Source organism: Aethalodelphis obliquidens, unplaced genomic scaffold, assembly GCF_003676395.1.
Source record: "Aethalodelphis obliquidens isolate GAN/ISIS:26980383/991018 unplaced genomic scaffold, ASM367639v1 scaffold48, whole genome shotgun sequence".
Classification (NCBI taxonomy): domain Eukaryota; kingdom Metazoa; phylum Chordata; class Mammalia; order Artiodactyla; family Delphinidae; genus Aethalodelphis; species Aethalodelphis obliquidens.
The window spans coordinates 2,766,001-2,793,921 of record NW_020837992.1 but is presented as its reverse complement, the minus strand read 5'-3'; the positions used below and the strand labels follow the sequence as shown (position 1 = coordinate 2,793,921).

The window sequence follows — 27,921 nt, the reverse complement described above, 5'->3', positions numbered from 1 at the left end:
AGGGGGTGGGAACTTTTCCCAAGAAACATGGGGACAGTAGAAATAAAAAGAGTAGTGATAAAATGCCTTGGAAACTCACAGGCCTCTATACCCTCACTCCTTCCTGCCAGGGATGTGGTCACCAGCTGAGACCCCAGCTCTCCTCTCCTATCTCCAGCTCTCATCCCACCCACGCTGTCACTCAGAGGTGGCCCTTTCCCTCTGGTTCCCACCCTGGATGAGGCGGGGAGGAACCAGCAGCTAGAGCAAAGGGGAAACCTGAAAGTGACCTTTCCTCTGCCCAGAACACAGCGATCGCCCAGGTAGGGACCAGTGATAAGAAGCCTGAGCTGCATTGGCCGAGCTGGGGTTGCTCCCGTGCCTGGCACATGTGCACATCAAAGAACACCCCCCAATCTCACACACACACACACACACACACACACACACACACACACTCACTCACCCGGCAAGGCTGAGGAGGAAGCCAACCTGGGCCACAATGACAGGATCACCTCCAGACCTACTGAAACCCCACAGACGGGTTCCTCGTCTCCCTGCTCCCCAGATGTCCTGCCTCTTCTACAAAGATTTTTTTTCCCAGTCCCGGGAAATTTTGAAGGAACAAGGGCATGGGGAAGGCAGGGCGGGCGGCATGTAGAAGCAGATGGGAAAAGGAAGGCCAAGAAAGTCAGAGTGACTTGCCTGGGGTTGCAGAGGAACAAGGAAGAGATCCCTCCAGAATAATTGGAGTAATAATAACAGTCTGAATTTGTTGCTCACGTACTGTGGCCAGGCACCATTCCAAGACTTTCTATGCATTAACTTGGGCACTGTGCCCAAGCCCATCTCTGCCCACTGTATTCTCATGGGCAATGTGACAGACCTAGTCAGAAATATGACTTGGAGGAGATTCCAGTGGGCTTTCTATTGAATGAGTTCACTGTGGGGGAATTAAGATTTTGATGAAGCCCAAGAGGGGGGCCTGCTCTGGTCTGTGCCCTCCCCACAGAGTCCATTTCCCCTTTGTTCCCACCCCCAGCTCCTTAGCTCTGCAAGACTTCCAGATCCCCCTTGCCCCAGATGTGACCCCATTCCCCTGCCAAGCCTGGGGAATTGTCCATGCACCCACCTCTCCTCTTCCCTTCTCACCTTCTACTTCCCCTGAGCCTCACGGGCCCCCCTCTAGGTCTCTCCAGCAGCCGGGGACCCGCCCTCCTTACCTCCACAGTGGGGGAGGGGCGGGGGCACCCTTTGTTCCTCAATATTGTCACATGGCCCTGCTGTTTCTCCCTGATCCGGTGGGGGATGGGAAGCAGTGGAGGGGCTGACACCATTTGACGGAGGCCAGAGCCGGTGATACACACCTATGGCAATAGAGCCCTCGACTTCTTCCAGCCATGCTGACATCATTTGGCAAAGGCCGTGTGTTTGTTTAACTAGGGATCAAGTCTTCACGTTCCCTATACCTCTCTCCCTTTATTGCCCCCTCTCTCACCTTCCCACCCCTAACCTTGCACTGTAGGAGCCCTCTCTGGGGGTCCCCGGGAGCCCCTGAACTCTCTGAGAACGCGGGGAGCATCTGGGAGAGGCGGTGCCCCCACCTCGTTGCCAGCTCACCCTTTTCCGCCTCTCCCTCCCATCCCCCTCTCCTCCTAGACCTGAAGGACTGGCTGGGGATGAAGTAACCTCCCCGCCTAAGCCCCACCCTGCCTCAACCCCTATTCTTGGAATGAGTAAGTATGATGAGGGTACCTCCTCACCAGGAGCCGGGGCAGCTTGCGTGGTTGCAGATTTGCCACTCTGTCTGTCCCTATCCTGGGAAAGCCAAGGAGAGGAGTCAGAACCCCCAGCAGAGCCCTCGCGAAGGTCCTGTATCACTGGCTGGGATGGAAGGTCACCAGGGTTGTCTGATGCCACTCGGGGATGCCAGAGGGCAGGATCAGGGTTGTCTCTGGAAGGTCTGGGCCCCTTCCAACAGGAGCACTTGAGTTGGAGTCAAAGGCCTGGTTCAGTTCCCATCCCGCCTCCGAGACTCAGTTTCCTCATCCACAAAATGAGAGAGCTGGACTTGCCTAGACCTCAGGTTCCCTCTGGGCCAAGCTTTCTGAGGCTGACGGGCTGCTGGGCTCTCATTTTTGTACATAGTGCACACTCAGGATTAGGAAAGCTCCCAGAGCCTTCTCCCCTTCAACACCCTATTTCTGGAATAAGATGAGGAGCGTATGGGAAAAGGGGCAGATTTTGCATTCCAGTAAAGCAAGGGATCTTCTCTCCTCTGTCAGCCTGTGTAAGAGGGAACTCCCGTAGCATCTCACCCCATTTGTATAAAGCCTGCCCACAGGGGCAGAAACAGTCCTGCGTCATCCAAATTCATCTGTGCTCTCAGAAGAATTTCCAACACCGTCACCCCCTTTCCTGCCTCCCTTCCCTGGAAGCCAACGGTGGTGCACAGGCTGGACAGGTCCCAATAAAGGAGATTCAAGGAGAAAGAGATCCCAGGCCAGGGTGGTCAGGAAAGTCTTCATAGAAGAGGAACAGGTAGGCAGGGAGAAGGAAGAGAGGGAGGAGAGGGGAGGAGGAGGAACCTAGCAGGTCTTAAGGAGGGGCAGGGCTAAAAAGGCAGAATGAGTCAGGACATCTCAGGTAAGGAGGAAAGAGTGGACAGAGCCCCTGAGGGGAAACCGAGGAAGCTTGCTCAGGGGATGCTGAGTGGACAGCTTGGATGGAGTGGGCAGACCCAACCTACAAATCTACTGAGCCCACCAAAACAAGGCCAGGTGCTGTAAGGACGAACACGCCAAAATAAGGAGTCTGGGCTTGATCCTCCTGGAAATGAGGAAGCTGAGGTTTTCTGAGCAGGGGGTGTGGGCTGGGGAATCGGTCAGAAGGCTAATGCAGTAGTCCAGGTGTGAGATAAGACCTGAGAGAGACACCAGAAGGAAATAGCAATGGGATTTGATGAACTACTCAATGTGGAGGCTGGTGGGGAGGGAGGGAGAAGTGTGCGGGGTGGGGAAAGGTGCCACCAAGGAAATGGGGGAATGGAGGGGGGGGAGCCGGGTTAGGAGGTTTAGTATGATCAGACACTGCCAACCCCTCTGCCCACAAACACACCACTAGAACTGGGAGCCTTTGAAAGTAGCCTGGGAAGGGGCTTCGGGTATCACTGCCTGCTGCTTAGCAAGGAAACAAGATCTCCCATCGCCTCCTCTTCCTTCTTCTGCTTCAGCCCCCTTGACAATTCTGGCTATTGCTTTACAAGTGGTCTGTTCGGTGGCCAGGCATTGACTCCCCAAACGATGAGTCTTCCTCTGAAGCCGGGCTGGAGCTCTAGATTCCTCCAGAGGGTCACGATCCCCACTCATTGCTCCCAAAGGGCCCGCCAGGCAAAGCACCTAGGAAGTCGGACCCTTCCTGATCCGATGAGAGGGTGGGGAGGGGAAGGAGGTGCGAGGCCATCCTGCTTTACCGGGGGCAAAGGGCTGGAAGCCTCTGAATAGTCTCTCCCAAGAGGAAGGAAGCGCTCTCCTATCTTAATCATAGTAATCATCGCCGTTCCGATTTACTGGGTGCCCTTAGGAGACCAGCCACTTCACAGACATGATCTCATTGAATCCTCATGGCAAACACCTGGGACTGTTATTATCCCCATTTACAGATGAAGAAACTGAATCTTTGAACCCAGGTCACTCTGGCTCCAAAGCTTGTGCTGTTTACCTTATGCCACTCAGTCTCTCACTTCTCCCATTGAAGTGTCTCACGTGCCATTGCTCTTATTCTTTTCTGCCCATGTCTTCCCTGAAACAGCAAGCATTTGTTGGGTGCATGTTAAGTGCCCAGGCAAGGGCCTGGGCACAGACACTGTGGGCAGCCTCATTCCCCCACTTCCCTGCCCGTTGGGTAGCATCCGTGGGGTTTTGTCAGACACCCAGCCCAAGCTTACGGGTCCTGGTGGGCCTCAGGGTCCTGTGACCCCCCGAGTGGAATGCACCAGCCTGACCTTCATCCACCTGGGCACAGTCTCATCCACAACAGCAACTCGCGTTTGCATCACTCTTGACATTTTACACAAGGCTTTCTTGTCCATTTATTCATTTGATCCTCAAAAAACCTTGTGAGGTGGCTATGGTACCCCAGTTTTACGGATGAGGAATCTGAGGTTCAGAAAGGCAATGCTGCCCCTTCCACCTCATCAGTAAAGCCAGCACTAGAACCCAGATTTCTGGGCCCTTAATTAATGCATTTTCCACCTCTTCCCCGGTATTCTCTTCTACAAAAGGCATCAACCAGCCTGCTCCCCTCTGATAACCTCTCATTCACCCAGGTTCTCCCCTAGGAAGCCAATGGGGGAGCATCCTGAGACCCCCGTGTGGTTTCTCACTCTTCACTCCATCTTGAATCTTTTGCCAAACTGGCCACGGCCATCCCACACTCCCCACCTCGCAGACGTAATCTCCCTCTAAGCCTGTCCCTTCTCTTTCCTCACCCTCCTTCTTCCTCTGAGGTCCTCCAGGTGGGCTTCTCCCAGCTCTGGGGGGCAGGGGACAGGAGAGCGGACCAGCAGTTTGAGGATGGAGGAGGGAAAGATCCCTGCAGGGAGCTCCTCTGGGCCTCAGGGGCCCTGGCACTTAGTCCTGCCCTGCTCAGCTCCTGGAACGTCAGCAAGGTTGCGCAAAAAGCTGGGAAGAGAGGCACCAGTACACAAGGGTGGAGGAAAGGTTAGACACAGGAAGCCGTGGGAGAGCCAGCCGCCGCAGACCATCTTGATTTCCCCAAACACACCATTGTCCCCCTGGGGAAATCTGTTGGTGAAGTCCTAGGCGGTTCCTTTAAGAAGGGTCCTCTTGAGGTCACCTCAGCCATCCCCCCCGCCCCCAGGCAGGCTGTTTTCTCTCTTTCTTCCAAGCTGACCGGCTGAATGGTATGAGACATTCTGCCAGGGAAACTGAGGTCTAGGGAGGCAGAGGGGCTTGTGGGGACACCAGGGGACGATGTGGGGAGGGTGGTAAGGGGGAGGGGGCAGAGGATCCACCTGCTGAATCCCAGCTGTGACTCCTGCCCTTGCACTCCCACCTCCTTTTTGCCCGGTGTTCAGCGGGGGTGACGGTGATGTAACAGGTGTGGAGTGCCAGCCACGTGCTGGGCGCCAAGCAAAACAGCCAGGGTGAGTGTATGCATCATCTGTGCCTGGGAGGCAAGGCCACCAAAAGAAGTGAGTCTGGTGGAAAGACTTGAAAGAGGGAAGGGAGGCACCTTGCTGGCTGGGGGCGGGGAAGACAGAATAAAAGTCTGCTGAGCTAGGATTAGAGAGAGAAGGCCCAGGCCGGCGCTGGGAAGGGATGCCCCTCGTTCTTCCCTACTCTGCTTCTCCCAAAGCTTGTAAATGCCCCAGACATGAGCCAGCCCAGGCCCCGCTACGTGGTAGACAGAGCTACCTACTCCCTCACCCTCTTCGATGATGAGTTTGAGAAGAAGGATCGGACGTACCCACTGGGAGAAAAACTTCGCAATGCCTTCAGGTAATGTGGCCCAGAGCCCAGACTCCTCTCTCTTCTACTCCCCACCAAAATCTTCCTGTACCAGGCCATGACTCCGGTACCAGTGTCCCTAAGACAGGACGTGGGGAAGCCTTGGGGAGGTGAGATTCTGAACCCTGAATGTGAGATCCTATGCCTCAGCTCTACTGAGACCCCCAAGGAGGATGGGGAGTGGAAGCAAGGACCATCCACAGGCTCAGAAGGGCTGTAAACCATCCCCAACCCCCTGTGTGAGGTCTCGCCATATTCTCAGTCCACTCAAGTCTCTCCTGGGATCTTAAGGGAGCTGGAGAAGGGCATGCTACCATAGGCGGGTGGGGAGCTGCAGAGCCTTTGCTGCTCCTGTCCCTTCTCCTGTCCTTTCCTTATCAAGAAAAATCTGAAGCCTCCCCCACCCCCGTGCACTTTGTCCTCTTTCCCTCCTGGGTGCTCCTTCCTTCTCCTGGTCCAGACAATGCCCAAAGACAGCCCCTAAATTCCTGGGCTCTCCTAAAGGGTACCTGCCAGGATGTGATCTCACCAGCCCCTGGGCTCTTTCCTCTCTCAGATCCCTGGCACTGTGCTGGCGGGTAGTGAGACCATGCCTATGAGGAGGGGGCTCCACAAGGGGATCTATACCCACACTCCAGGAGCCTGAGGCTACGAGCTTTATCTTCCCCCTTCCCAGACGTCTGGCAGACCTCCCTCAGGCTTCACCGGGGTCTGGTTTGCTCTTCCTCACTTCCCTGGGGAAACAGCTGATTCAGTTACCTGAATTGAGGTCACTGGCAATGGCTGAAGTAGAGATGCAGGTGGAACTGGTTCAGACTGGGGGAATCACCCAGCTGAGTCTTCACTAAAAGCCCCAGCCCAACCCTACCTCTCCTGGGAGGCTCCACCTCTGCCCGGTTACAGTCAAGACCTTGGGTGCCACAGCTGTGTCCCTCAGGCAGGCGGGCTCTGCAAGTCTTTGTGCCCAAAGAGTTTAAGTTTGGGTTGTTGCTGTACTGGAGGGATGAGGGTACCTGCTGTTGTCCTAAAAGATTAGGATGATGGATAACATAAGGCGATGCAGGGAGCTAACAATTCCCATGAGGCTGGCAGGAGAGCCTTGAACAGTGCCTGGCACACAGAAGGTGCTCCAGTAAATATTTGTTTAATGAATGAATGAATGAATGTCTAGAAAACCAACCTCTCTCCGTCCACTTCCCGCCTGGCTTCTGGAACCTCTGTATGGATGTTTGGCATCTGTTCCCAGTTCTGCTCTCAGGCTTCAGATTGCTTTGCTCAATATATGGCAGGCTTGCAAGTAAGGCTGGGCATGTACAAGCCCTCGAGTGGGTTGTTTTTCTTCCCCAGCCAGCTCTCCATTCACGAGTCCGGTTTTCCCTGCCACAAACAAACATGAGAGAGTTCCTGCAGGCCTGATTCTCTCTTAGGACAAGCCTTTAGAGATACTTTAAGCTATCTACTACCAGTCCAACTCCCCATCCAGCATCCCAGGGATGGGAGAGGCACTACCCACCACAGAGGAGACCGGGGAGTCAGATGGTGATGGTGATGCGGTTCCGTGAAGCGCTGGTTGGGACAGAAAATCTACCCAGACTTTACAGGGTACAAAGCATTGCCTGTGTTGATTTCAGTTTTGGGTGACATCCAGGGGACCCAGTGTCAGGGAAACTATTGTTGAGCAACAGCAAAGAGCAGGAATTGGTGCTGGGCAGGAAAGGAGGCCTAATCAGAGAAGGCCAGTGAGTCACCCGATGGGCCCTGAGTATTTGAGTTCCCTCAGCTGGGAGAAGAAAAGCAAATGCCTGCCCGCCCCCCTTCTAGTCATCAATCCACCAGCTGTCACCCTTGAGATTGAAGGCCCTTGTTTTTACCACTCCTGAGTTTCTAATGAAAGGACCTCAAGGTGTTCAGCAAACAGGGGAGGGATCAACTCTCCCCACCCTGCGTTAACCAACAGTTTCCCCATTCTTCCCTCTCCTGATGAATGAACAGGGGAAAGAACTCCAGCACTCGAGTCATCACACACACAGGATAGTAGGTCAGCAGAGGTGCACCCTGCAGGGACAGTGGAGCCTTCCTTTGGGGGGAAGTTCTAAGAAATATGACAGCAGCCCCCACTCAGACTGAGTTTCAATTCAGGCCCATTCTTTCACTTATTCACTCATTCATTTCTTCAACAGATATTTACTAAGCACCCCAGTGTAATGCACGAAGTACACAAAGAGAGCCAGACTTCTCTCCATGTTGGGTTTACTGTGTAGTGGGAGAGATAGAGGAAAAGCAAGAAATTACAGCACAAGGTACACACAATGCTGCAGGAGCCCAGAAGAGGGTGCCCGGGCCTGTGTTCAGTCAGACCAGAGCAAGGCCATCTGAGGTGGAGGCTGGACTTGACACCTCGGCAGGCTCAGCCACCGCAAAATCCTTGCCTTTAGGCCGAGTCTCATAGACTTCCCAGGTGAGCAGTCAGCGATCAGACCTCCAGCTAGCACCCAGGGCATGGTGACGGCTCTCAAGAGGAAGTCCTGCCACACAGTGTGGGTGCTCACTGAATTTTGCGTGAATGAGTGAACGAATGGGTGAATGACCAAGAACAGGATATTATAATCTATTCCCGACTCAGAGCATCCAAGCTGTGCAGTGCTGACCGGAAACCTGCCCTCTTCCCCTCCAGATGTTCCTCGGCCAAGATCAAAACCACAGTGTTCGGGCTGTTGCCCGTGCTCTCTTGGCTCCCCAAGTACAAGATCAAAGATTACATCGTCCCTGACCTTCTGGGCGGCATCAGCGGTGGATCCATCCAGGTCCCACAAGGTGAGGGGATCCCCTCAGCCAAGCCTATTTCTCTCCCCACCCCACTCTCTGTGACCTCCATAACCCAACCATGCCCCTGGATGTTCACTGTCTCGGTCTTCTGCAGGCATGGCATTTGCTCTGCTGGCCAACCTTCCTGCTGTCAACGGCCTCTACTCCTCCTTCTTCCCCCTCCTGACCTACTTCTTCCTGGGGGGTATCCACCAGATGGTGCCAGGTAAGGCCTCTCCCCTCTCAGCAGGCAGCTGACCTGGACCACAAGGATGGGTGGTGGGTGGCGAAGGGGGCTGGGGTGATTTCCCATCTGCATTCTCCTCTAGCTGGTGCTGCTTGGTCCTGGAGGGACCATCACTGTGCGTGTCCGTCCCAGGTCTTCTGTGACCTTGGAGAAGCCACTTAGCTTCCGTGAGCTCAGTTAGCATGACCTGTTGGGTCTCCCTCCCTGGAATGTGGGGAAGACTTGGTGGAATAAGATATGCCATGAAGTGCTGAACAGATGTGGGAAATTACCATCTAACTCCCAGACTGGTCCCAGCGGACCACTTCAGGGACACATGGAGTTCTCTGGTGCTAAGTGAGATGGAGAAAAAGGGCCTGACCACAAGGCCTGTTTCTGGCGCAGGCTCTGCTTGTATTTCCAAGCCCATTTCCTCATGTGTCCAATAAAACAACATTAACAGATGGGGTGAAGGCACATTGAAGAGTTGTAGATCATGGTTGGATGTGAACGGTTACTGTTATGCTGGAGAGGAGCCTTGGAGGCATGGGGGTCGGGAAGCGTTCCTGGGCCCCTTTCTGGTTTCCACGGGTGTGGTCCAAACCTCTGACTTTTGCTGGCTGGGTGGGGCACCACAGGTACATTTGCCGTTATCAGCATCCTGGTGGGTAACATCTGTCTGCAGCTGGCCCCAGAGTCGAAATTCCGGGTCTTCAACAATGCCACCAATGAGAGCCATGTGGACACAGTGGCCATGGAGGCCGAGAGGCTGCACGTGTCGGCAACGCTAGCCTGCCTGACTGCCGTCATCCAGGTGAGGGGGGCGGCCTCCATCTCTGCCGGGGCCCCACCTCAGGAAGGCACCAGCCCACCCTGCCCCTGCCTCAGAGTCCCAGTTTTGACATTAAAGCTGACTTAGGGCTCTACGTCCTCCCTCTTCCCCACTTCGAGGCTACAAAGAACCTTGAAAATTCAGAGCATCTCTCCTTCCCTGTCTCCAGCAGGTGCATAAGACCAGCATCTACACCTAATAAAACTGTCCTGAGCTAATGACTGTCTAAAGGACTTCTGGCCTCTCTCCACTACCCTTTCCAGTGCCCAGCTCTCTGCCAACACAGTCTTCCAGTTTCTCTAACATCACTTATCCCCCTCCTGGGAGCTTCTTCTGCTCCAAGCCACAGCATCACCTGCATGACATAAATTACATTTCCACCACACGCAAAGGACTCTGCTAGGTTTTATGAAGGCAAACGCAGCAGCACAGAATGTAAGAGCAGGAAGCAACCTTGGAGGTTTCATTCATTGATTCATTCAGTTAATGTTTTTTGGTTGTTTCACCGTGCCAGGAACTGGGCTAGGCTCTGGGGATCAAAGATAAGTAAGAAAGAGGCCCAGTTCTCAAGGAGCTCACAGCCCAGCAGAGGAAGTAGCCATATCAACAGATAGATGTATAGGCAGTGAGGTCAGCAACATAACGGGGCTATGTACCAATAGCTTCAGGAACGCCAAAGAGAAAGTCAGGGAAGGCCTCTCCTCAAAGAGAGGAGGTGACATCTGAGCTCAGTCTAAAAGGATGAGTAGAAGTTGACCAGTAACCAAATGAACAAGGCATGGAAGGGACAGTCCAGGCAGGGGGAATAACACCCCCAATGCACTGAGGCCTAAGAGAGTGTGAACTGACCAGGGAATGGCAAGACAAGGAGTTTGGTATGGCCAGAGGGAGGAGGCCTTTGGGGAATGGACCAGAGAAGAAGGTAGAAAGGTAGGCAGGGGCCAGACGATGAAGTCTGAAGTCCGTCCCCTAAGCAGTGGCTTTGGGTCTGACTGGCGGTCGGTTTGGACCACTCAGACTATGGAGAAGATGACGGACGGGAGGTAGATGAGAGTCAAGGCAGGGGACCTGTTGGGAGATTATGCAGAGGTCCAGGCAAGAGTGACAAGTGCCTAGACCAGGGTGGCAGCCAAGGAGATGAGGGGGTAGACTTGCGGAACATTTTGGCAGGAACAAAATGAACAGGGCTTGGTGATAGATTGGAGATGGGGGGTGAGGAATGATGGCTCCCAAGTTTGTGGTTGGCCAGCTGGTGGGCAGGGGTATCAATTACTGAGAGAGGAAACACTGGTGAGTACCAGGAGGAAACTGGAGCCAACGAGGTGAAGTGTCAGAGGCTAAAGGTCTGCTGGCAGGAGAGGGCGGGACAAGGTCATGATGGACTCATTTCCCTAGAGCTGCTGCTGTCAGGGTTGCACGGAACTCCAGCCCTGGGTTTGAGCCAGGCAGGTATGGGAGCTGCTGACCCACCTTGGTCTCTCCCCACCACCCCTCTCCTCTCAGATGGGCCTGGGCTTCGTGCAGTTCGGTTTTGTGGCCATCTACCTCTCTGAGTCCTTCATCCGGGGCTTCATGACAGCCGCTGGCCTGCAGATCCTGATCTCCGTGCTCAAGTACATCTTCGGACTGACCATCCCCTCCTACACAGGCCCAGGGTCCATCGTCTTTGTGAGTCTAGGAACGCACCCCTGTGAATAGAGAGGGGCTTGAGCAGACACATGAGCCGAGTTCACTGTCTTAAGAAGTTCAGAGAGGATTCCAAGAAGTTCCCGCTTTGGGAGGGAGTGTCAAACACGTGACCTTGAGGGCTTGCTGAGGTTCTCTGTGGTTAAACCCTGCAGAAAAGCAGAGGTACACTCTCCATCAGCTCCCCGTTCCAGTGCCTCAACCCCTCCTTGCCTGGGAAGTCCTTCTTTATGTCTAATCTCCATCCCTCCCTCCTCCTTTAGCTTGAACTCTTTCTAGAGAAAGAGGAAGGGAATCTGCATTCCCATCCCAGTATGAGCTCCAGACATGCCCTGTGGGAGAGGGTGGTGGAAAGTGGAATCCTGAGAAGGATCTGGATTCTGCTTTTTGTGAGAGCTGATGACATCCCTTCATTGGCTCAGATGCTGGGTGGGAGCCCATGAGCATGATGCTGTCTCCCACAGACCTTCATTGACATTTGCAAAAACCTCCCCCACACCAACATCGCCTCGCTCCTCTTCGCCCTCATCAGCAGCGTGTTCCTGGTGCTGGTGAAGGAGCTCAACGCCCGCTTCATGCACAAGATCCGCTTCCCCATCCCTACAGAAATGATCGTGGTAAGGACCTTGCCCAGGGGTGGAGGGCTGGGGCCCAGGCAAGAGAGGCTGTGAGAAAAGGAATCCGGCTCCAGTCAGAGCCAGGGGAGCCCCTCTACCCACCCGGCCCCCGGCCCACTCGCCCACTGTGAGCCAGTAGGACAGGAGTCAGGGGTGAATCTACTCCTTCCCCCTGTGTATGGCTCCCACTCTCCCTGATCCTCAGGTTGCCCCCTTCAAGGAGGCAGGGGAGTGGGATCTGGGGTCCCCAAAGAAAAGGGAAGGCTTGAGAGGGACCCCTGCCCTGGCCCCAACTTAGAGCCAATCCCAATTCTCCACTTTGGGGTTTGCAGGTAGTGGTGGCAACAGCTATCTCTGGGGGCTGCAAGATGCCCAAAAAGTATCACATGCAGATCGTGGGAGAGATCCAACGAGGGTGAGTCCAGGTGGCTGGGAAGCCTGACCCCACCCCCACTGCACCGCCCCCAGGTTCAGAGTCAGAGATGAAATGAACTCTATGAAAGTACATTATAAACTCTGTGACACTGACCAGCTATGAATTATTACTATTACTTACTGTGGAGAAGAGCCACACGATGCTGGCTGTTTCCTGACGGTGAGTCATGAAACACTCCCCGCGAAAGTCTCAGTTGATGGATGCTGTTAAAGCAAAGCCGCTCTGGTCAGCCCTTCTCTGGTTCTTTGCCTTGCTCTAATACATTGGCTCTTTTACCCACGTGGAAAGGAAGCTCTTAGGACTAACAAAATTCACTGAGCGTCTACTCTGTGCCAGGCACCACACTGGGCCCTGGGAGGGGAGGGGAGGTGCTTATGCTGCAGAGTTGGAGCAGGCCATGGAGAAAAGGCCCACAGCACTGGGGGCTGCGGATATGCGGACGAGTGCGCGTAAGGAGTCCAGAATCTGGATGTGAACAAGTAAGGCCCTACCGCTTACTAGCTCTGTGACCTCAGGCAAGTTATGTTCTTTAAGCCTCGGATTTTTGCTTTGTCAAGGGGAGTGACGGTAGCGGCCCTGCAGCGTGGTACTGAGGATTCAAACTGGAAGGGCTAATTCATGTAAAGGCCCTGGCACAGAGTGGGGCCCAGCCGGTCCCTGTGGGTTGGTGAAGGTCGCGGTGCCCTCCCTCTCCTCACACCCTTGGGCCCTGCCTCCTTTCTGGCTCCTTGGCAGGTTCCCCACTCCCGTGTTGCCTGTGGTTTCACAGTGGAAGGACATGATTGGCACAGCCTTCTCCCTGGCCATCGTGGGCTATGTCATCAACTTGGCTGTGGGCCGGACTCTGGCCAGCAAGCACGGCTATGACGTGGATTCTAACCAGGTAGGTCCGGCCACCCCCCAGCAGGGCTGAGCAGGATGGACCAGGGCCCACAGAGGCCTGGCAAGAGATGTTCTGGGGCTCTGGGCTTAGGTGAGGAAGGCTGCCTGCTAGTGCGGAGAGGGGGACTCGAACACCAAGAGGCTGACTTCTACTTGATTGGGAGAACGTGGCTTTAAAGCAGTCGGGTCACTCTCAAGTTCAAGATCCAGCTTGCAAGGACAACTGTGTTTGGTCTGTACCCTGCACCCCAGCCCCAGCTTCCAATCCTGTGCCCACAGGAGATGATCGCCCTGGGCTGCAGCAACTTCTTCGGCTCCTTCTTTAAAATCCATGTCATTTGCTGTGCTCTCTCTGTCACTCTGGCTGTGGATGGAGCTGGAGGAAAATCCCAGGTGAGCGCTGGACCAGGAGAGTGTGGGAGGGATGGGGGAGTAGCAGAACAATTGCCCCGGAGAAGCCAGGCCACCTGCTTCTCCAACCTTCCTCTCCCCTCCTTAGCCTCCAGTCCACCAAAGGCATCTATTGGAAACAAAACAAGAGCGAGAATTTCACACCTATGCCCTGTTTCCAACTCTTTCTCTGAATAGATGTCAAGCCTGTGTGTCTCCCTGGTGGTGATGATCACGATGCTGGTCCTGGGGTCCTATCTCTACCCTCTCCCCAAGGTAAGAGCACAGCACGAGAGCAGAGGCAGTGAGAGACTCCAGTAAAAGAAGGCCCTGAGGGCTGTGTGGTACTTTACAGATTACCAAGTGCCATCGTTGTCACACGTTGTCCTAGTCACAACCTGTGAAGTAGTAATGCAGGTTTTACTCTCCCCATTGTACAGGTGAGGGAAACTGAGGCTGAGAGGGTCTAGGTGATCTGCTTGTGGTGACAAGGCTCACAAGTGCAGGGCTAGTCACAAACTCCAGTCTTCTGACCTCAGAGTCCACACCCATGTCAGTGTTTACAAGTCGGTGTGGGCGCCTGGCTAGGAGGGCTCTAGGCACGGGCCATGTGGGGATGAGGGAAAAGAGGACGGGCAAAGAAGGGGCCAGGGGCCCTGTGACTCTAGCACCTGCACTCCAACCCTAAGATTGAATGCAGAGATTTGGGGTCTCTGCCAGCAGAGATGTTCTAGAACTGCAACTCTGTCCTGCCAGGTTTCAGGGTCAGGTGTTTGCAGGAAAGGCAGGAAAAAGGGGACACCCCAGGTGACAGGGAGCAATGTTCTGCTTCCCCAGGCTGTGCTAGGAGCCCTGATTGCTGTCAACCTCAAGAACTCCCTCAAGCAACTCGCCGACCCCTACTACCTGTGGAGGAAGAGCAAGCTGGACTGTGTAGGTATTGGGCGGCCTCTGGGTACCCGTTGTGCCCTTGCCGCCTCCTCCAACCCCACAGCCCTGTCATTTCTTCTGTCAGTGATCCCTCTGGTTGGCTGCTCGCTGATTAGCATAACCGAGTGCTGACAGCTCAGGTTTTGGAGTGAGACATCTCATGTTCAAATCCTAACTCAGCTGTTCACTGGCTTTATGACCAATGGCAAGTCCCTTAACCTCTCCGAGTCCTGGCTTTCTCATCTGTGAAATGGGTATCTTATACTCTCTAGCCCCCACCTCAGGATGCTTATGAAATGAGATAATACAAGTAAGGAGCACATTGTCGAATTGTATCTTGTGTTCAATAAAATTTAGCTATTATTATTTTTATGATTTATAGTTCCAAAGAAAGCTAAATGAAATCATTTTAAAAAACAAAAAAACCTAGAACATAAAGCCAGCAGACCAGGATCTTAAGCAGATTACCAGACTTCTCTGGAGTTCTGTTTCCTCATCTGTAATGCGGGTGATGGTCATGGCTGCGTCACACACTAGCTCTGAGGATTAAATGAGATCATAATGGGAAAGCCCCATGTAACCATAAAACAATCAGCAAATATGAATTATTGTTTTGATTAGTCACATTCCCAACGCATCTTCCACTGGGCAGTTGAAATGAGGCTGCCATATACTGACGACACTGCCTCATCCCCACTTGAGCCCCACCATAAGCTGTGAGAAAGGATTTACTAACCTCCTTTCAAGATGATGAAACCAAGCCTCAGAGAGGTTTAGTAACACATCAAAGGCCACAGAAGTAGTAAGTGCTAGAGTCAGGACTGGAACCCCAAATCTTAGACTCCAAACCTCTGGACTGGACTGTCTCCTAGGGGAGAAGGTACACTTGCACAGTATGAGAAGGAAATCCTTAAAGCCAGAGAAGTGAGTGGTCCATCTGGGGTCCCCCAGGGAGTGAGGGATGAGGATAGGGAGAAAAATGACGTCCCAGTTCCCACCCCGAAAGATCTGCTTTTATCACATCCCAACAATCCCCCCCACTGTGACAATAGTTCCTGATATTTACATAGTGTTTTGGGTTCCCATCTGATCTTCACAATTCTGTACAAGAGTGTGGGCAGATTTATTTCTTTCAGAGGAACATGGGGGACTCTAAAACACCACAGGAGGCAACTGTCAAAACTGCATCCAGGGCTTCCCTGGTGGCACAGTGGTTGAGAGTCCGCCTGCCGATGCAGGGGACATGGATTCGTGCCCCGGTCCGGGAAGATCCCACATGCCGCAGAGCCGCTGGGCCCGTGAGCCATGGCCGCTGAGCCTGCGCGTCCGGAGGCTGTGCTCTGCAACAGGAGAGGCCGCAACAGTGAGAGGCCCGCGTACTGCAAAAAAAAAACCTGCATCCAATCCTGTCCCCAAACGCACACAACCAGGCCCCAGGCTATCAGATCAGGAAATGTAGCTGAGCACGTGTCCGGCACACAGCTTACTATCAGATGGAGGAATGGAACTCAGGTTTACTGAGCACTCACTGGGCGCCCATCACTAAGGCCAGGACCTTATCTTCCTTAACTCTTTCATGAAGCTGGTATTATTATTCCCCCTTTGTGAATTAGGCAACTAAGGATCACACAGCTAGTAAGTAGGAGAATGAAATTTGGAACCCAGGCATATCTGACCCAAGACTCATACTCTTCTCACTGAGCCATCCTGACTCCCTGTGTATGCTGGGGTTGTCTATTGACAACCAGACAAGATCAGGGAGCCACACTCAATCTAAGGGAAATGGGCAAGTGTAACCGAAGCTCAGTTACATAAAACAGTGCAAAAATGGCATGAAAAGGGAAGGGTGGGTCTGAAGTTGTGCTAGCAGAGAATGACCTAGGCTGGTCCAGGAAGACTTCCCCAAAGGGGCAGTTTTCTCCCCAGGCCTGCTTTGACGTCTCTCTCTTCACAGTGCGTCTGGGTGGTGAGCTTCCTCTCTGCCTTCTTCCTGAGCCTGCCGTATGGTGTGGCAGTGGGTGTCGGCTTCTCCACCCTGGTTGTGATCTTCCAGACCCAATTGTAAGTAACAGCCCCTCACCCCAAGGCACAGCAGTGGGGCCCCTGGGCCAGTCTGCCAAGGGCTCCCACGTGAGGCCTGGCCCAGCCCACTGCATACTGTCACCTTCTGGACCTGGCACTGGAGGGGCTGCCAGGCCCAAGGAGAGCCTGGCCCAGCCAGGACTTTCGGCACAGGCTGGGCTACCTGACTTCCCACATCCTGAAAACCCAGGGGAAGCCATCACAGTCTTGGAGGGCTGGGGGACCAGAGGAAGTGGGAGTCAAGCAAGTGGGTGAGACTCAGTGTCCTTTCAAGGGTGCTACTAGACCCCAGACCAAATGGAACCCCACCTCAAGGGAACAGCAAGTCAGAGGACAGCTACGTCCTTGCTATAAAAACATTAAGTGGGCTTCTCTGGTGGCGCAGTGGTTAAGAATCCGCCTGCCAATGCAGAGGACACGGGTTTGAGCCCTGGTCCAGGAAGATCCCACAGCTGCGCTCTAGAGCTCTCGAGCCGCAACTACTGAAGCCCGCGCACCTAGAGCCCATGCTCCGCAACAAGAGAAGTCACCTTAATGAGAGGCCTGCGCACCGCAACGAAGAGTAGCCCCCACTGGCCGCAAATAAAAAGAAAGCCTGCCCGCAGCAACAAAGACCCCACGCAGCCATAAATTAATTTATTTATTTATTTATTTAAAAAAAAAATGAAGTGAAACAGACCAGGGGGTCCAGGTCAGGGCAGGAAGGATGCTGAATATCCGGGAAACCCTGTCTTCTCTTCCTGAGAACTCAGAACCAGGAAGTGGTGACTTTAGGGCCCCGTAAGCATGTCACCTTGTTTACTCCCCACCCTTTCTCCCCCCTGAGCCCCAGCCTGGGAGCTACGTCAAGGAGCTACCTGTCAACCCTCTAATTATAGCTCAGACACAGGCCATCAGGCATATGTCTCCAGTGCAGAAAGACAAACACAAAAACCCCAGGGTGAGGAAGGGACCCTCTCCTGGCCTGCCTCTGCCCAGCCCCCAGCCCCAGTGTCCCTCCAGGCCCATCCGCTAATAGCATTCTCTTATGTTTTTCTTTTCCTTCTTCATCCAGTCGAAATGGCTATACTTTGGCCCAAGTCATGGACACTGACATTTATGTGAATCCCAAGACCTATAATAGGGTGGGTAATCCAAGATTGTGACCTCCCTCTTTTGCCCTACCCCCACCCCAAATAAAAGGGTTTTAAAAAAAAATAGCCAATAAAGATATTGCTGCTAACTGAACCGAGTCTTCCTGCCACAGGCCCAGGAAATCCAAGGGATAAAGATCATCACTTACTGCTCCCCTCTCTACTTTGCCAACTCGGAAATCTTCAGGCAAAAGGTCACTGCCAAGGTAAGGCTCGGTCCTCTGGTGACCAGAGGGGCTGGACAGAGCGTGCCTGGAAGATGCAAGAAAAGGAGCTGGGAGCTGAGAGCAGGCCACTTCCAAAGAGGGTGGAGGTTAAGACTGCTCTCTGCTCTCTCCCTACAGACAGGTGTGGACCCCCAGAAAGTATTGCTGGCCAAGCAAAAATACCTCAAGAGGCAGGAGAAGGGGAGAAGGCTGCCCATACAACAGAGGAAATCCCTATTTATGAAAAACAAGGTGAACTGAGGCTAGAAACAGCCCATGCCCTCTCCCCTGCCGTCTCTGATCTTGTTACCTGGTACCCCACCTCCCAGTATCTTTGAAGTCAAAGATATCAAGTCTCTGTGGCCGCTGCCTAGTGGGTATTGCCTGGTGGATATCTTCTCCTTCGATGAGGAGCTGTCAGCTCTTAGGGTAACCACTTAACTCCCACAGCCCGTCCTCATTTTCTGGCTAAGATAGGATATGCCCGTGGACTTATGAGCAATCCCATACGGGGAGCAGCAGTGAATTTCCTGGGGTACCCAGCCAACCTAGATCTAGCAAGGTGGATGTAGGTGTGGGAGTTCTGCAGAGAAGGCAGACATGGATAAATGCGAAAAAGGAGCTCAATTGTTTCCGAAGGGCCTTTCTCTCAGAGCAGAGTGGGCTGAGGCTTCGGTGCCTCTCTTGGAAGGGTTGTGGGAGACCAAACGTGCAGGCCCCACCTAAGGAAGGGGCTATGGGAGATGCCGGTCCTATGGGCTTTTGGGGACTTATATTCACCACCACCAGGTTCAGTTCCCTCCACCCGCACGCCCCTTGCCCCAGCTTCAGCCACAGCAAAGTCTGACTGAGTGTGATGGCCCCTGACTCTGCCCTCCTACTCCCGCCCTCCAGACTGTCTCCCTGCAGGAGCTTCAGCAGGACTTTGAGAATGGCTCCCCAACGGACCCCAACAACAACCAGACGCCTGCTAATGGCGCCAGCGTGTCCTACATCACCTTCAGCCCTGACAGCTCCACAGCTGCCAGTTGTGAGCCCCCGGCCTCTGCTGAGCCCAGTGACATCCTGGCCAGCGTCCCACCCTTTGTCACCTTCCACACCCTCATCTTCGACATGAGTGGGGTCAGCTTTGTGGATTTGATGGGCATCAAAGCCCTGGCCAAGGTGAGGCCCTCGGGTGGAGGGAGTGCCAGCCCACCCCCCAACCCTAACCGTCACCCCTGCCCCCCTACACTCCCTTTCCTTGGAGCCCTCATTTGAACCAACTGAGCGAGACAGCTCACCAAGGAACCTAACAGCTCCTAAGATCCCTTTTCCCCAGATGCTACCAGGACAGAATGCTCTCTGCAGAGCAGGCCCAGACAGCACGAGGCAATGCCTGCCTGGGGAGGGATACCAAAGCCAGGCTGCTGGTCCACCCTGTCCTAGCACCCCTCTGTAACAGAGTCCACCCCAAGTTCCCTCTCAGGCTGCCAGGAACCCACCCCAGGATCCTCTGAGTAGAGTTCAGCTTGGCCCTGGTTCGTGGTCTGCCCTTCCTTCCCACACTCACCCAGACGCTCTAGCATCAGCCGGTTCTGGCCAACAGAGGAAAGAAGACATTATATCAGTGCCTCACATCCTTAGACCAGACACACAGCTCACAGGATACCTTGAATAAATGTATCCACCTGAGAACTTTTCAGCGGCCACTTCCGATGACAAGGAGTCAGTAAACCTCACAGGCTGGCCCAGAGAGAAGCAGCGCAGAGAAACCGAGGGGTACAGAGAGCACATAGGCTGATGGCACCACCAGCCAGGTGCACAGAAGCCTCCATCCCCAGCCCTGGGCTCAACCTGCTTCCCTAGCCTGGACCTGGCATGAAGCCGGGCAAAGCAGTAGCCTCTCTGAGCCTCGGTCCTCCCCTGCAGTTTCTGCCTGAAGCCACGACGTCAGGAAAGAGGTGGAGTCCAGGACTCTAAGCAACTGAAAGAAAAGATCTGGCCCCATAAGAAGGGGTCATGGGGACTTTAAGTGGCTGCCTCATTGGCAAAGCCCCACGTCCACCCCGCTGTCCAGAGGAGCAGTCAGCCAGCACTCCAGGGAGAAGTGCTGTGCTTTGCTGCTATTTTTATCTTTGGCTGCCAGGGCTCTCGGGGCTACTTATTTGTTTGGCTCCCCCTCTGATGTGCGTTTTGTGAATCGGTTTTCAGGCCCACTCAGAACATTCCTTTCCTTTTGTCTCCCTACCCAACACCCTCCCGACTCCTCTAGCTGAGCTCCACCTACGGGAGGATCGGTGTGAAGGTCTTCTTGGTGAACATTCATGGTAAGAGAAGGAGGACGTGTAGGCGACTGGAAGGCTGGCAAGGGGCTGAGGTGGGAATAGGTGGGTGGGATGCTGAATAGTGAGTGGGGTAGGAATGAGAACAGCCAAATGTTCCCCTAAACTACTGGCTGCTCATAAGTGTTTCGGGCACAAGTTAGAAGAGACTACAGCCGGGTTAGAGAACATCCTAGAGGTCTCAATTAGAGAGTGGGGGGATCATGGAGTTAAGAAATGACAAGTAGGATTCTAATTTGCCCACCACTAATTTGCCATGTATCTTTGGCCAAGTCACTTCATCTGTCTAGGGATCGATTGCCACCTACATAAAATGAGGCCGACTAGATAAATTTGGGAATCTTCTCCAAATCCAAAAGTCTATGAATAAGCACGAGGCATAGATATACCATAACTGTCCAGGGAAGACACAGATAACACAGTGTTATACACACACAGTCTCCAGGGCCCACACACACAGCCCCAAACCGTGTCCACATCGCAGTGGACTTTCACCTCCAGCATGTGTGCAGAGTGCAGGGACACGGACGCACAGCAAGAGCGCACAGACACACAGGAGAAAGGGAAGGGCCACATACTGGCACACCCCGTTTCCCGCGGAGGGTCAGCAACTTCCAGCAGGCCTAGCCAGCTTCGGCGCTGGCCTGAGCACAGCCCAGGCTCCGTGCAGGCTCCGTTCAGGAAGAGAGTCTGCACTGGCAAGTGACCTGCTCTGTGTGTGCTCCAGAGTTAGAATCAGAAGCTCCCGCCGACCCTCACTAGACACTCCTCAGGAAATCATGTCCAGGATTGGGTAGGAATAAGGGCTCTTCCACACACTGGACATTGTAGGAAAGGTCTGGATAAACAACAGGAAGGACGAGCCCTCAAGGGACAGAATGGGCAAACGTTTTAGCCTTTCCCACTCGAATCACCACGAAGTACCAACTCCCTGAATCAAACTGCTTCCTTGGGCCCTGGGGTGAAGGTTCAGCATCTTCAAGCTCATGTTGCCCTCTGCTGTCCAGAACTGATACTGCAAAGCCAATGAGAAGGCTCTAGGATATAGCAAGAGCACAGCCCTCAGGCCTCTCTCTCCATCTCCCTCAGGCCCTCTCACCATTTTCCCCCAACCCCAGGTCCTGTCCACGGTGGTGTTAACCTTTTGAAGGTGATCTTTCCCTCCTTCCAGCCCAGGTGTACAATGACATTAACCATGGTGGCATCTTCGAAGATGGGTGTCTAGAGCGCAACCACGTCTTTCCCAGCATACACGACGCAGTCCTGTTTGCCCAGGCAAAGGCCAGGGAAGTGGCCCCAGCACGCAGCTTCCAAGGGGTAAGGTCCCTGCACCTGAGGAATCCTAGGCCATGGGTCACTGAAGTAGCGGGACGGTTTGGGTTCCAACACCAATTCTGTCAATTAACGGTTCTGAATCTCCGTTTTCTTATCTGTGGAATGGGTACTCTAAGGTAACATTATCCACCACGGGATTTTTCTTTTGTTTTGGTTTTAAGATTAACTGATACTTGTATCTTTTACGTCACTTGAAAGAGCTTTGTATATTACAAAATCCTTATTAATATCAATTTCCAGATCACACAAACACCCAAGGCACAGCGGGTTATGCCTGGCATTCTGGCATTGCTCACCCCTGCTATTCCTTCACTCTTTCTATAAGAGGCTTTGGGAAAGGGAGGGGAGTAAGCCTGCCTGTTTTAATTTAGCAGAGCTTGGAGATTTCAGGCTGGTGATGGATGAAGAGTGTGGATCAGAGTTTTGTCTCAGCTTCTTGACATTTAATTTACTAGCTCAGTAAGTGGTATGCAAATGAGCTACAAATAACACTGTCTACAAATAACACTCCAGAAAGCTGGGAGGCAGAAAAAGCCCAACCCATTGGGGTCCCTGCCCAGGCATCCCCAGCCGACACCACCTCCCAGGCTCCCCTGCCAGCTCAGCTTCTACCCTTGGCCTCCCAAGACTCTGTGCCCCAGTCCATGAAACAAACCTCTTCTGCCCTCTGTGGGTCATAAGAAAGGCTTTTCTGGCCCTAGAGCAACCATTTGCTGTTTGCTTTAAGAGACTGATGAAGGTGAAGCCATCTGTTCTAAGCGCTGAAAGCCTGCCCAGGGAAACACGGGGCCTGGCGCCTGCCTACCACACAGAGGGAAACTGTGAGAGCAGCGGCCTTTCTAGCCTCATGCACCCTGTCACCAGAGCAAAGAGAGGGAGATTCCAGAAGAATCCTCATCATCCGTTATTGCACAATGTCCACTATTTACACTTTATATATTCTTAAAAATGTATGTTATATGTATTGTATATTTAACTATTACAGAACATATTCATATCCATAAATGATACCCACACACACCCTTCTCAACAGCATGGTGAGGTAGAGAGCCAGCAAAGTGAGTCTGATTATCCTACTTTTACAGATGAGGAAACAGATTCCCAGAGAAGGGAAATGGATTCGCAGGTCAGGCAGCTAGCCAGTGATCCTTGTAAGCTAGGTAAACCTTCCCTGCCTCTGAAATGCCCACCAAGGAAGCCCACCCTGATGTACACCTGTCTGCTGTGCGGAGGAAAACCACAGCTGTGCTGTATTTTGAGAGGCAAATGAGGGAGGTGAGGGAAAAGTCAAGAGGGCAAGTTATGCATCAGAGCACATGGTGCCCCTCACCCACCCCGGAGCCTGCCATTTGTGCCAGACCGTCACTCAGTTACTGCAGCTCATTTTGCACTTGTTTCCCCCATCCAGGCTCCAGTGGACCCCGAGCTCTCTTCGTATGATTCGGAGGAGGACAGTCCCAGCTGCTGGGACTTAGAGCAGGTAAGCTGAAGGCTGGGGGTCAGGAGGAAAAGGAAGGAGACCTTCTCAAACCCAAAGTGTTGGCTGGGCTCTCCCATCTCCAAGCCAGAGCAGTCACCTTGAAGGCAACAATGTATCTTTCTCATCTTTCTTTTAATAGCAGATCTTAATTCTTCTCACTCACTGAAATGCATCATGGGGGAAGGGAGAGTCACTGGACCAAGTCCTGGATAACTAATATCTATTCTTAACTCTCCAACACACCTGCTACTTGACCTTCGGCAAGCCACATAACACCACCAGGCCCCAGTGTTTATCATTGTGAAATAAGGGGAATATGGGGAATACCTTGTCCCATCTACCTAACAAGATTAGTGGGGGTTGCTCTTGTTCTCTGTTAATTCAACTGGTATTTATGGAGTGCCTACGACTTGCCTGACACTATCCCAGGGTGGGCACACAGCAGTGAACAACACAAAGACCCCTGCCCTTGGAAAACTTACATTCTGGTAGGATCAGATGAATTCTAGGGATACATGAGGGATACAAATATTACTGCACGTGGATGGGCTTTAAGAGCTAAGAGCTATGCAGGTGTGAAGTCTTACTTCACGTAAAGCCCTATGGTCCTGACATGAAAAGTAGCCCCACCCCAATGCCCTGAATTAAAAGAAACCAGATCACTAGGTTTAGAGGAATTTGGCTCTGGGTCTATTAGAAGTAACATCTCACTTTGTGCCTCTTCCCATTCTTTTGGGGTATGAGTTCCATGGTCCTCTAAACATGTCTCTGGGGGTGCTGAGGGCATGCGGGAGGCATTAGGAAAGAGAGCCGGGGCCACAAAGATTTGGCGGATGGATTTCTGGGTCCCTGTGGAATCTCCAGCACATTCCAAAAGCCTGGGTAGGACCAAAATAGCTTATCAGAGCAAGAAAGGACTTCAGAGCTTGTCTGATCTCAACCCTCATTTTACCTAATAAAGAAAGTGGAACGAAAAAGGAGGGCAGGACCTGTGAAAGTCACACAGCACACCAGAGGTGATTCAAAGTTAGATTTCAAGCATCTTCTCTTGTCACCTCTGTACCAGTTCACCTCTTAGGCTGACCCTGCCTCTCCCCGGTTCACATACGCACGTGCACACACTCACACACACTTCCTCAAAATGCCTCTTTCTGGCCGGGGGTTCATAGGGTCACCTGGCGATTGCCACCACTCTGAACCCAACAGGTCTGATGCTGTCTCTCCCCCTCCCACTTCCTCCCTGTGGCCCTGCAGGAGATGTTCGGCAGCATGTTTCACACAGAGACCCTGACCGCCCTGTGAGGGCCCAGCCGGTTCCCGTGCTGCCTGCGGAGCACCTGGTACCTGGGACTCCCATGAAGGATGAGCCTGGGATCATGGAGAGTGGCGGGTAGAGGAGAACACCTCCACCAGGACTCCAGTACCTCTCCACCCTCCTCCTCCTCTCTCATTCCCCTCCCGGCATCTCTAGAGCAAGTCAGTCTCAATGGCAGGGAGAGACACCTCTTCATCCTTCTGCTGACCCTCAGGGCCCCAGCCAGCAACAAGCAAGCCTCCTTCTCACTCCACCGCTCCCACCCACACCCTGCCTGTGGCAGCTGACAGGACCCCCGACTGCTGGACTTTAAGACTGAGCCAGGAACAGAGAGGAAGCCGTGTGCTGACGTAGAGTGCAAGCTTCGAAAGTGTCCTGGCGCCAGCATGGCTTGGCGTCAGATGGTGTCAAGCTGTCACAGGACACAGAGACGAACTTGCTTAGGACCCTGTGGTTGCCCTCTCCAGCTGCCCAGTCTGTCTCTGGCAGCTCTGTACCCCTGGGACCATGTGCTCCCACAACCCAGGTATCTCTGTCTTGGTGACTATGTCCCCTTCTTCCTCATCTCAAGGCTGCTGAGACCTCCACTACTACTTAGCACATCAGATTCTAGCCTGGGGAGTGGCTACCAGAGCTACCTCCCCAGGGGCAGCCCACCAAGGTAGCCACATCAGCCTCCTGAAACATTATCACTCCCCCTGCCCTCAAGGGCTGCTTCCTTCTACTTGAGACCAGGTAGGAACCCAGAAGGGACAGGGGGGTAGCTGGCAGAATCCTCTGGCAACCCAGCAACAGATACTAGTTATTCTGCACAAAAGCTTTCCTTCTTTGTACTGGAGATGTGGAGGGGCAGGGGGCGCTAGTACCAATCCAGGGCCAACCGGTGGGACCTGGGCCCCGACAGTCTCCCTGACCTTAGAAATGCGTCCCCCACTTGGGAAATCTGCCTTGTTCTCTTCATTTGGCAAAGAGCCAATGAGTTTAACTCTCCCTTATCAGCTTGGGGCCTGAATCGTTCAGCCAGGCAAGGCAGGACACCCCACCAAGGGCGTATCCCAGCTGGGTACCAAGCATGGAGAAGAGCTGATCCAGACTCGGTCTTCCTCCACAGGGATTCCTTAACAAACTCAGGACCTGAGGCCATCTCCTTCCAGGAGAGATGAGAAGAGGGGTTAAGTTCTCTCTATATATAAGAAGGTAGAGAAACCCCACTGTTGACTTGAAAATAAATAGGTTCCATGTGCAACTGTTTGAGAAATTTTCCATGGAAGTGCACCAAAAACTTTTTGGCCTCTCCCCACTGATTCTCCCAAGTTCCTTCAATGAATGATCCCTGCCCAACAGGATGGGCTGGCCCAGCCTGGAAAAATGTCCGAATTCCTAACTTCAGCCTGACCTCCACTGTGTGCCTGTGCCTTGAGTGAGCTGGTCAGCTAGCAAGTCTTCGTAGAGTTAAAGGAGGGGGTGCTGGTGAAGAGCCAACAGATTCTTGGCCTACAAGCATTGCTTCTTTGTGAATTCATTATGCCATCTGGCTGCCAATGGAACTCAAAACTTGGAAGGCAGAAGACAATGTTATCTGGGATTTACCGTGCCCAGCACTCGAAGTGCCAGATTTCGAGAGGACAAGAACCGTAGCCAATGAAAACTCACCCTCCCCTGCTCCACCTCCTGCAGAGTCCAGCTCAGGCCCAAGAGGTGTGGGAAGAGCAGAGAGCCTCAGGACATCCCAAGTTAGAGGTGCCTTGTGAACCAAGTGTCTAGAACCCTTGAGGACTTGATGAAGTGACTGTTAACCCCCAGGCCAGCCCCAGACCAAAAGGTGATTGCTGACTCACAGTGGCCTGGAGCTGGGGGCTCAAGGAGGGATCCTGAACCATGTCCAGGGGTGTAGGTACTCACAGAGACCACAGTGGATGTAAGATCGGAAACACCTGGGGTGGAGGGAGGCCTTGAAGAGAACGTCACTGTTAGAATACTTTGGAAAGAACATAAATTCACCCAGACCACTCACTGGACATGACTGAGGCAGGAAAGGAGAGCAAGATAGTCAAATAATCCAGGATTCCAAAACTTCTGAATGTTCTTAGTTATACTGACCAGCAATGATGTGGTTCCTGGAGAAGACCGGGACTCTTGAGATATTTGTGTAATTTATTTAATTTAAACACCATTCTCCTTTTGTTCATTTTGCTAATAAAGTGGTTTTGAAATGTGAACAAATGCATGTGTTCGGGTGGTTTTACAGAGAGGCAAAACCAGTCACCTCCAGGAAGAGGTGGCTTGCTTTGCCCTGTCATGGGGAAAAGAAACAGAAAGCTAAGACTTCTTGAATCTCCCAGCTGCTCTCCAGGTTCCGGTTTTCCACTCCTGAGAAGGAATAAACGTCCACGATCCAGCTGAAGAGCAGAGATTGGGGCATGACACCTGGACTAAGGGATCCCCATACTCAGGACCAATTCCCAGAGCCAACTCTGTGATTTCTGTGGCTATCAGGGAAGTCAAACTTCCACCATCTCTTCTGTATGTGCTTCACGTGCTAATTCTTCAACATTCATGAGATGTCTGTTAAGGGCCAGTCCCATCAATACTCAACAAAGCTTTCAGAGTCCTTGGTTTGGAGGAGCACACAATCTCCGACATTTCCCTCCCCTGTTTGTGAGACAGTGCAAGGAGCAAAAGGCCAAAGGACTCAAGTGTCCAACGAGCTAGGCTGATTCTCAACTTTGTTTGCTAACTGTAGGAAATGGGAGGAAATAAGAGGAATCACAGGGCTTCCCTGGTGGCGCAGTGGTTGAGAGTCCGCCTGCCGATGCAGGGGACGCGAGTTCGTGCCCCGGTCCAGGAAGATCCCACATGCCGCGGAGCGGCTAGGCCCGTGAGCCATGGCCGCTGAGGCTGCACGTCCGGAGCCTGTGCTCCGCAACGGGAGAGGCCACAACAGTGAGAGGCCCGCGTACCGCAAAAAAATAAATAAATAAAATAAAATAAAATAAAAAGAGGAATCACAGAAAAAGAGCAAAGGCTTGAGGGAGACAGAAATAGAATGAAGTGGAAAGAGATGGAGGGCTAGAGATAAGAAAGATCAGCAGGATAGATGCATGGAAACAAAGAGATCAGGAGAGCTAGAAAAGGGAGAAACAGGTGAAGGAGGAAGAGGATATATTGCAGGGGCAGAGAAGTCACTGAGTTCCAAAATGATAATTTATGTAAAATAAACTAATCTTGCTTTATCGTGCTATTCAACTGCCCTGCAAGATCTGAGTAAACTGGCAATTAGCATCCCTCCACTTTGAATTTTATATATGTTTTTAATGATGCTATCTTAGCCTGAACCCCTCCCCCCGCCAAAGTAGAACATGAGACAGAAGCTTCCATACAGGTATTTGGGAGGTGATCCCAGCAAGCGGGAGTGAAAGGCAGGAGGAGTGAAACAGGGAGGGAGGGAAGGCCAACAAAAGAATGAGTTACTGAGATAGCCCCTGTGGAGGGCAACTGGGGCTCCAACCTCCTAGGAGCTCTGCAAAATGCATCTCTAAACTGTCCTGGAGAAACATTTAACCATCATTCCCATCTTCTGTTGGTCAAGGGTGATCCCTTGGATATTAACTCTCCAAAAATTATGGGTTGCATGGACGTGAGCACAGAGCAGTTCCAAAGGGGTCCAATGCTGTGGCATCAGGGAAGCCCCCAACACAGGAAGGAAGAGGATGAGACCAGCAGGTAAGACTG

At 52.9% G+C, this 27,921-nt stretch overlaps 1 protein-coding gene across 11 annotated transcripts in view; it reads left to right on the top strand.

The window, feature by feature from the left end:
• The window catches only part of SLC26A9 (solute carrier family 26 member 9), a 28,297-nt gene extending 1,889 nt beyond the window's left edge, over positions 1-26,408 (top strand). The window contains exons 2-22 of one of the 11 annotated variants that reach the window (XM_027082784.1): positions 1,639-1,715; positions 5,078-5,501; positions 8,185-8,324; positions 8,431-8,541; positions 9,180-9,355; positions 10,877-11,041; positions 11,524-11,676; positions 12,009-12,091; positions 12,848-12,995; positions 13,274-13,387; positions 13,583-13,660; positions 14,222-14,317; positions 16,269-16,375; positions 17,451-17,520; positions 17,643-17,735; positions 17,874-17,987; positions 18,630-18,899; positions 19,990-20,044; positions 21,231-21,376; positions 22,803-22,874; positions 24,129-26,408. In XM_027082784.1, coding sequence (XP_026938585.1) covers positions 5,377-5,501; positions 8,185-8,324; positions 8,431-8,541; positions 9,180-9,355; positions 10,877-11,041; positions 11,524-11,676; positions 12,009-12,091; positions 12,848-12,995; positions 13,274-13,387; positions 13,583-13,660; positions 14,222-14,317; positions 16,269-16,375; positions 17,451-17,520; positions 17,643-17,735; positions 17,874-17,987; positions 18,630-18,899; positions 19,990-20,044; positions 21,231-21,376; positions 22,803-22,874; positions 24,129-24,176 — 2,364 coding nt within the window. In that variant the 5' untranslated portion in view covers positions 1,639-1,715; positions 5,078-5,376 and the 3' untranslated portion in view covers positions 24,177-26,408. The other 10 variants (XM_027082783.1, XM_027082785.1, XM_027082787.1 and 7 more) reach the window with 10 other exon arrangements.
• The last annotated feature ends 1,513 nt before the right edge of the window (positions 26,409-27,921 follow it).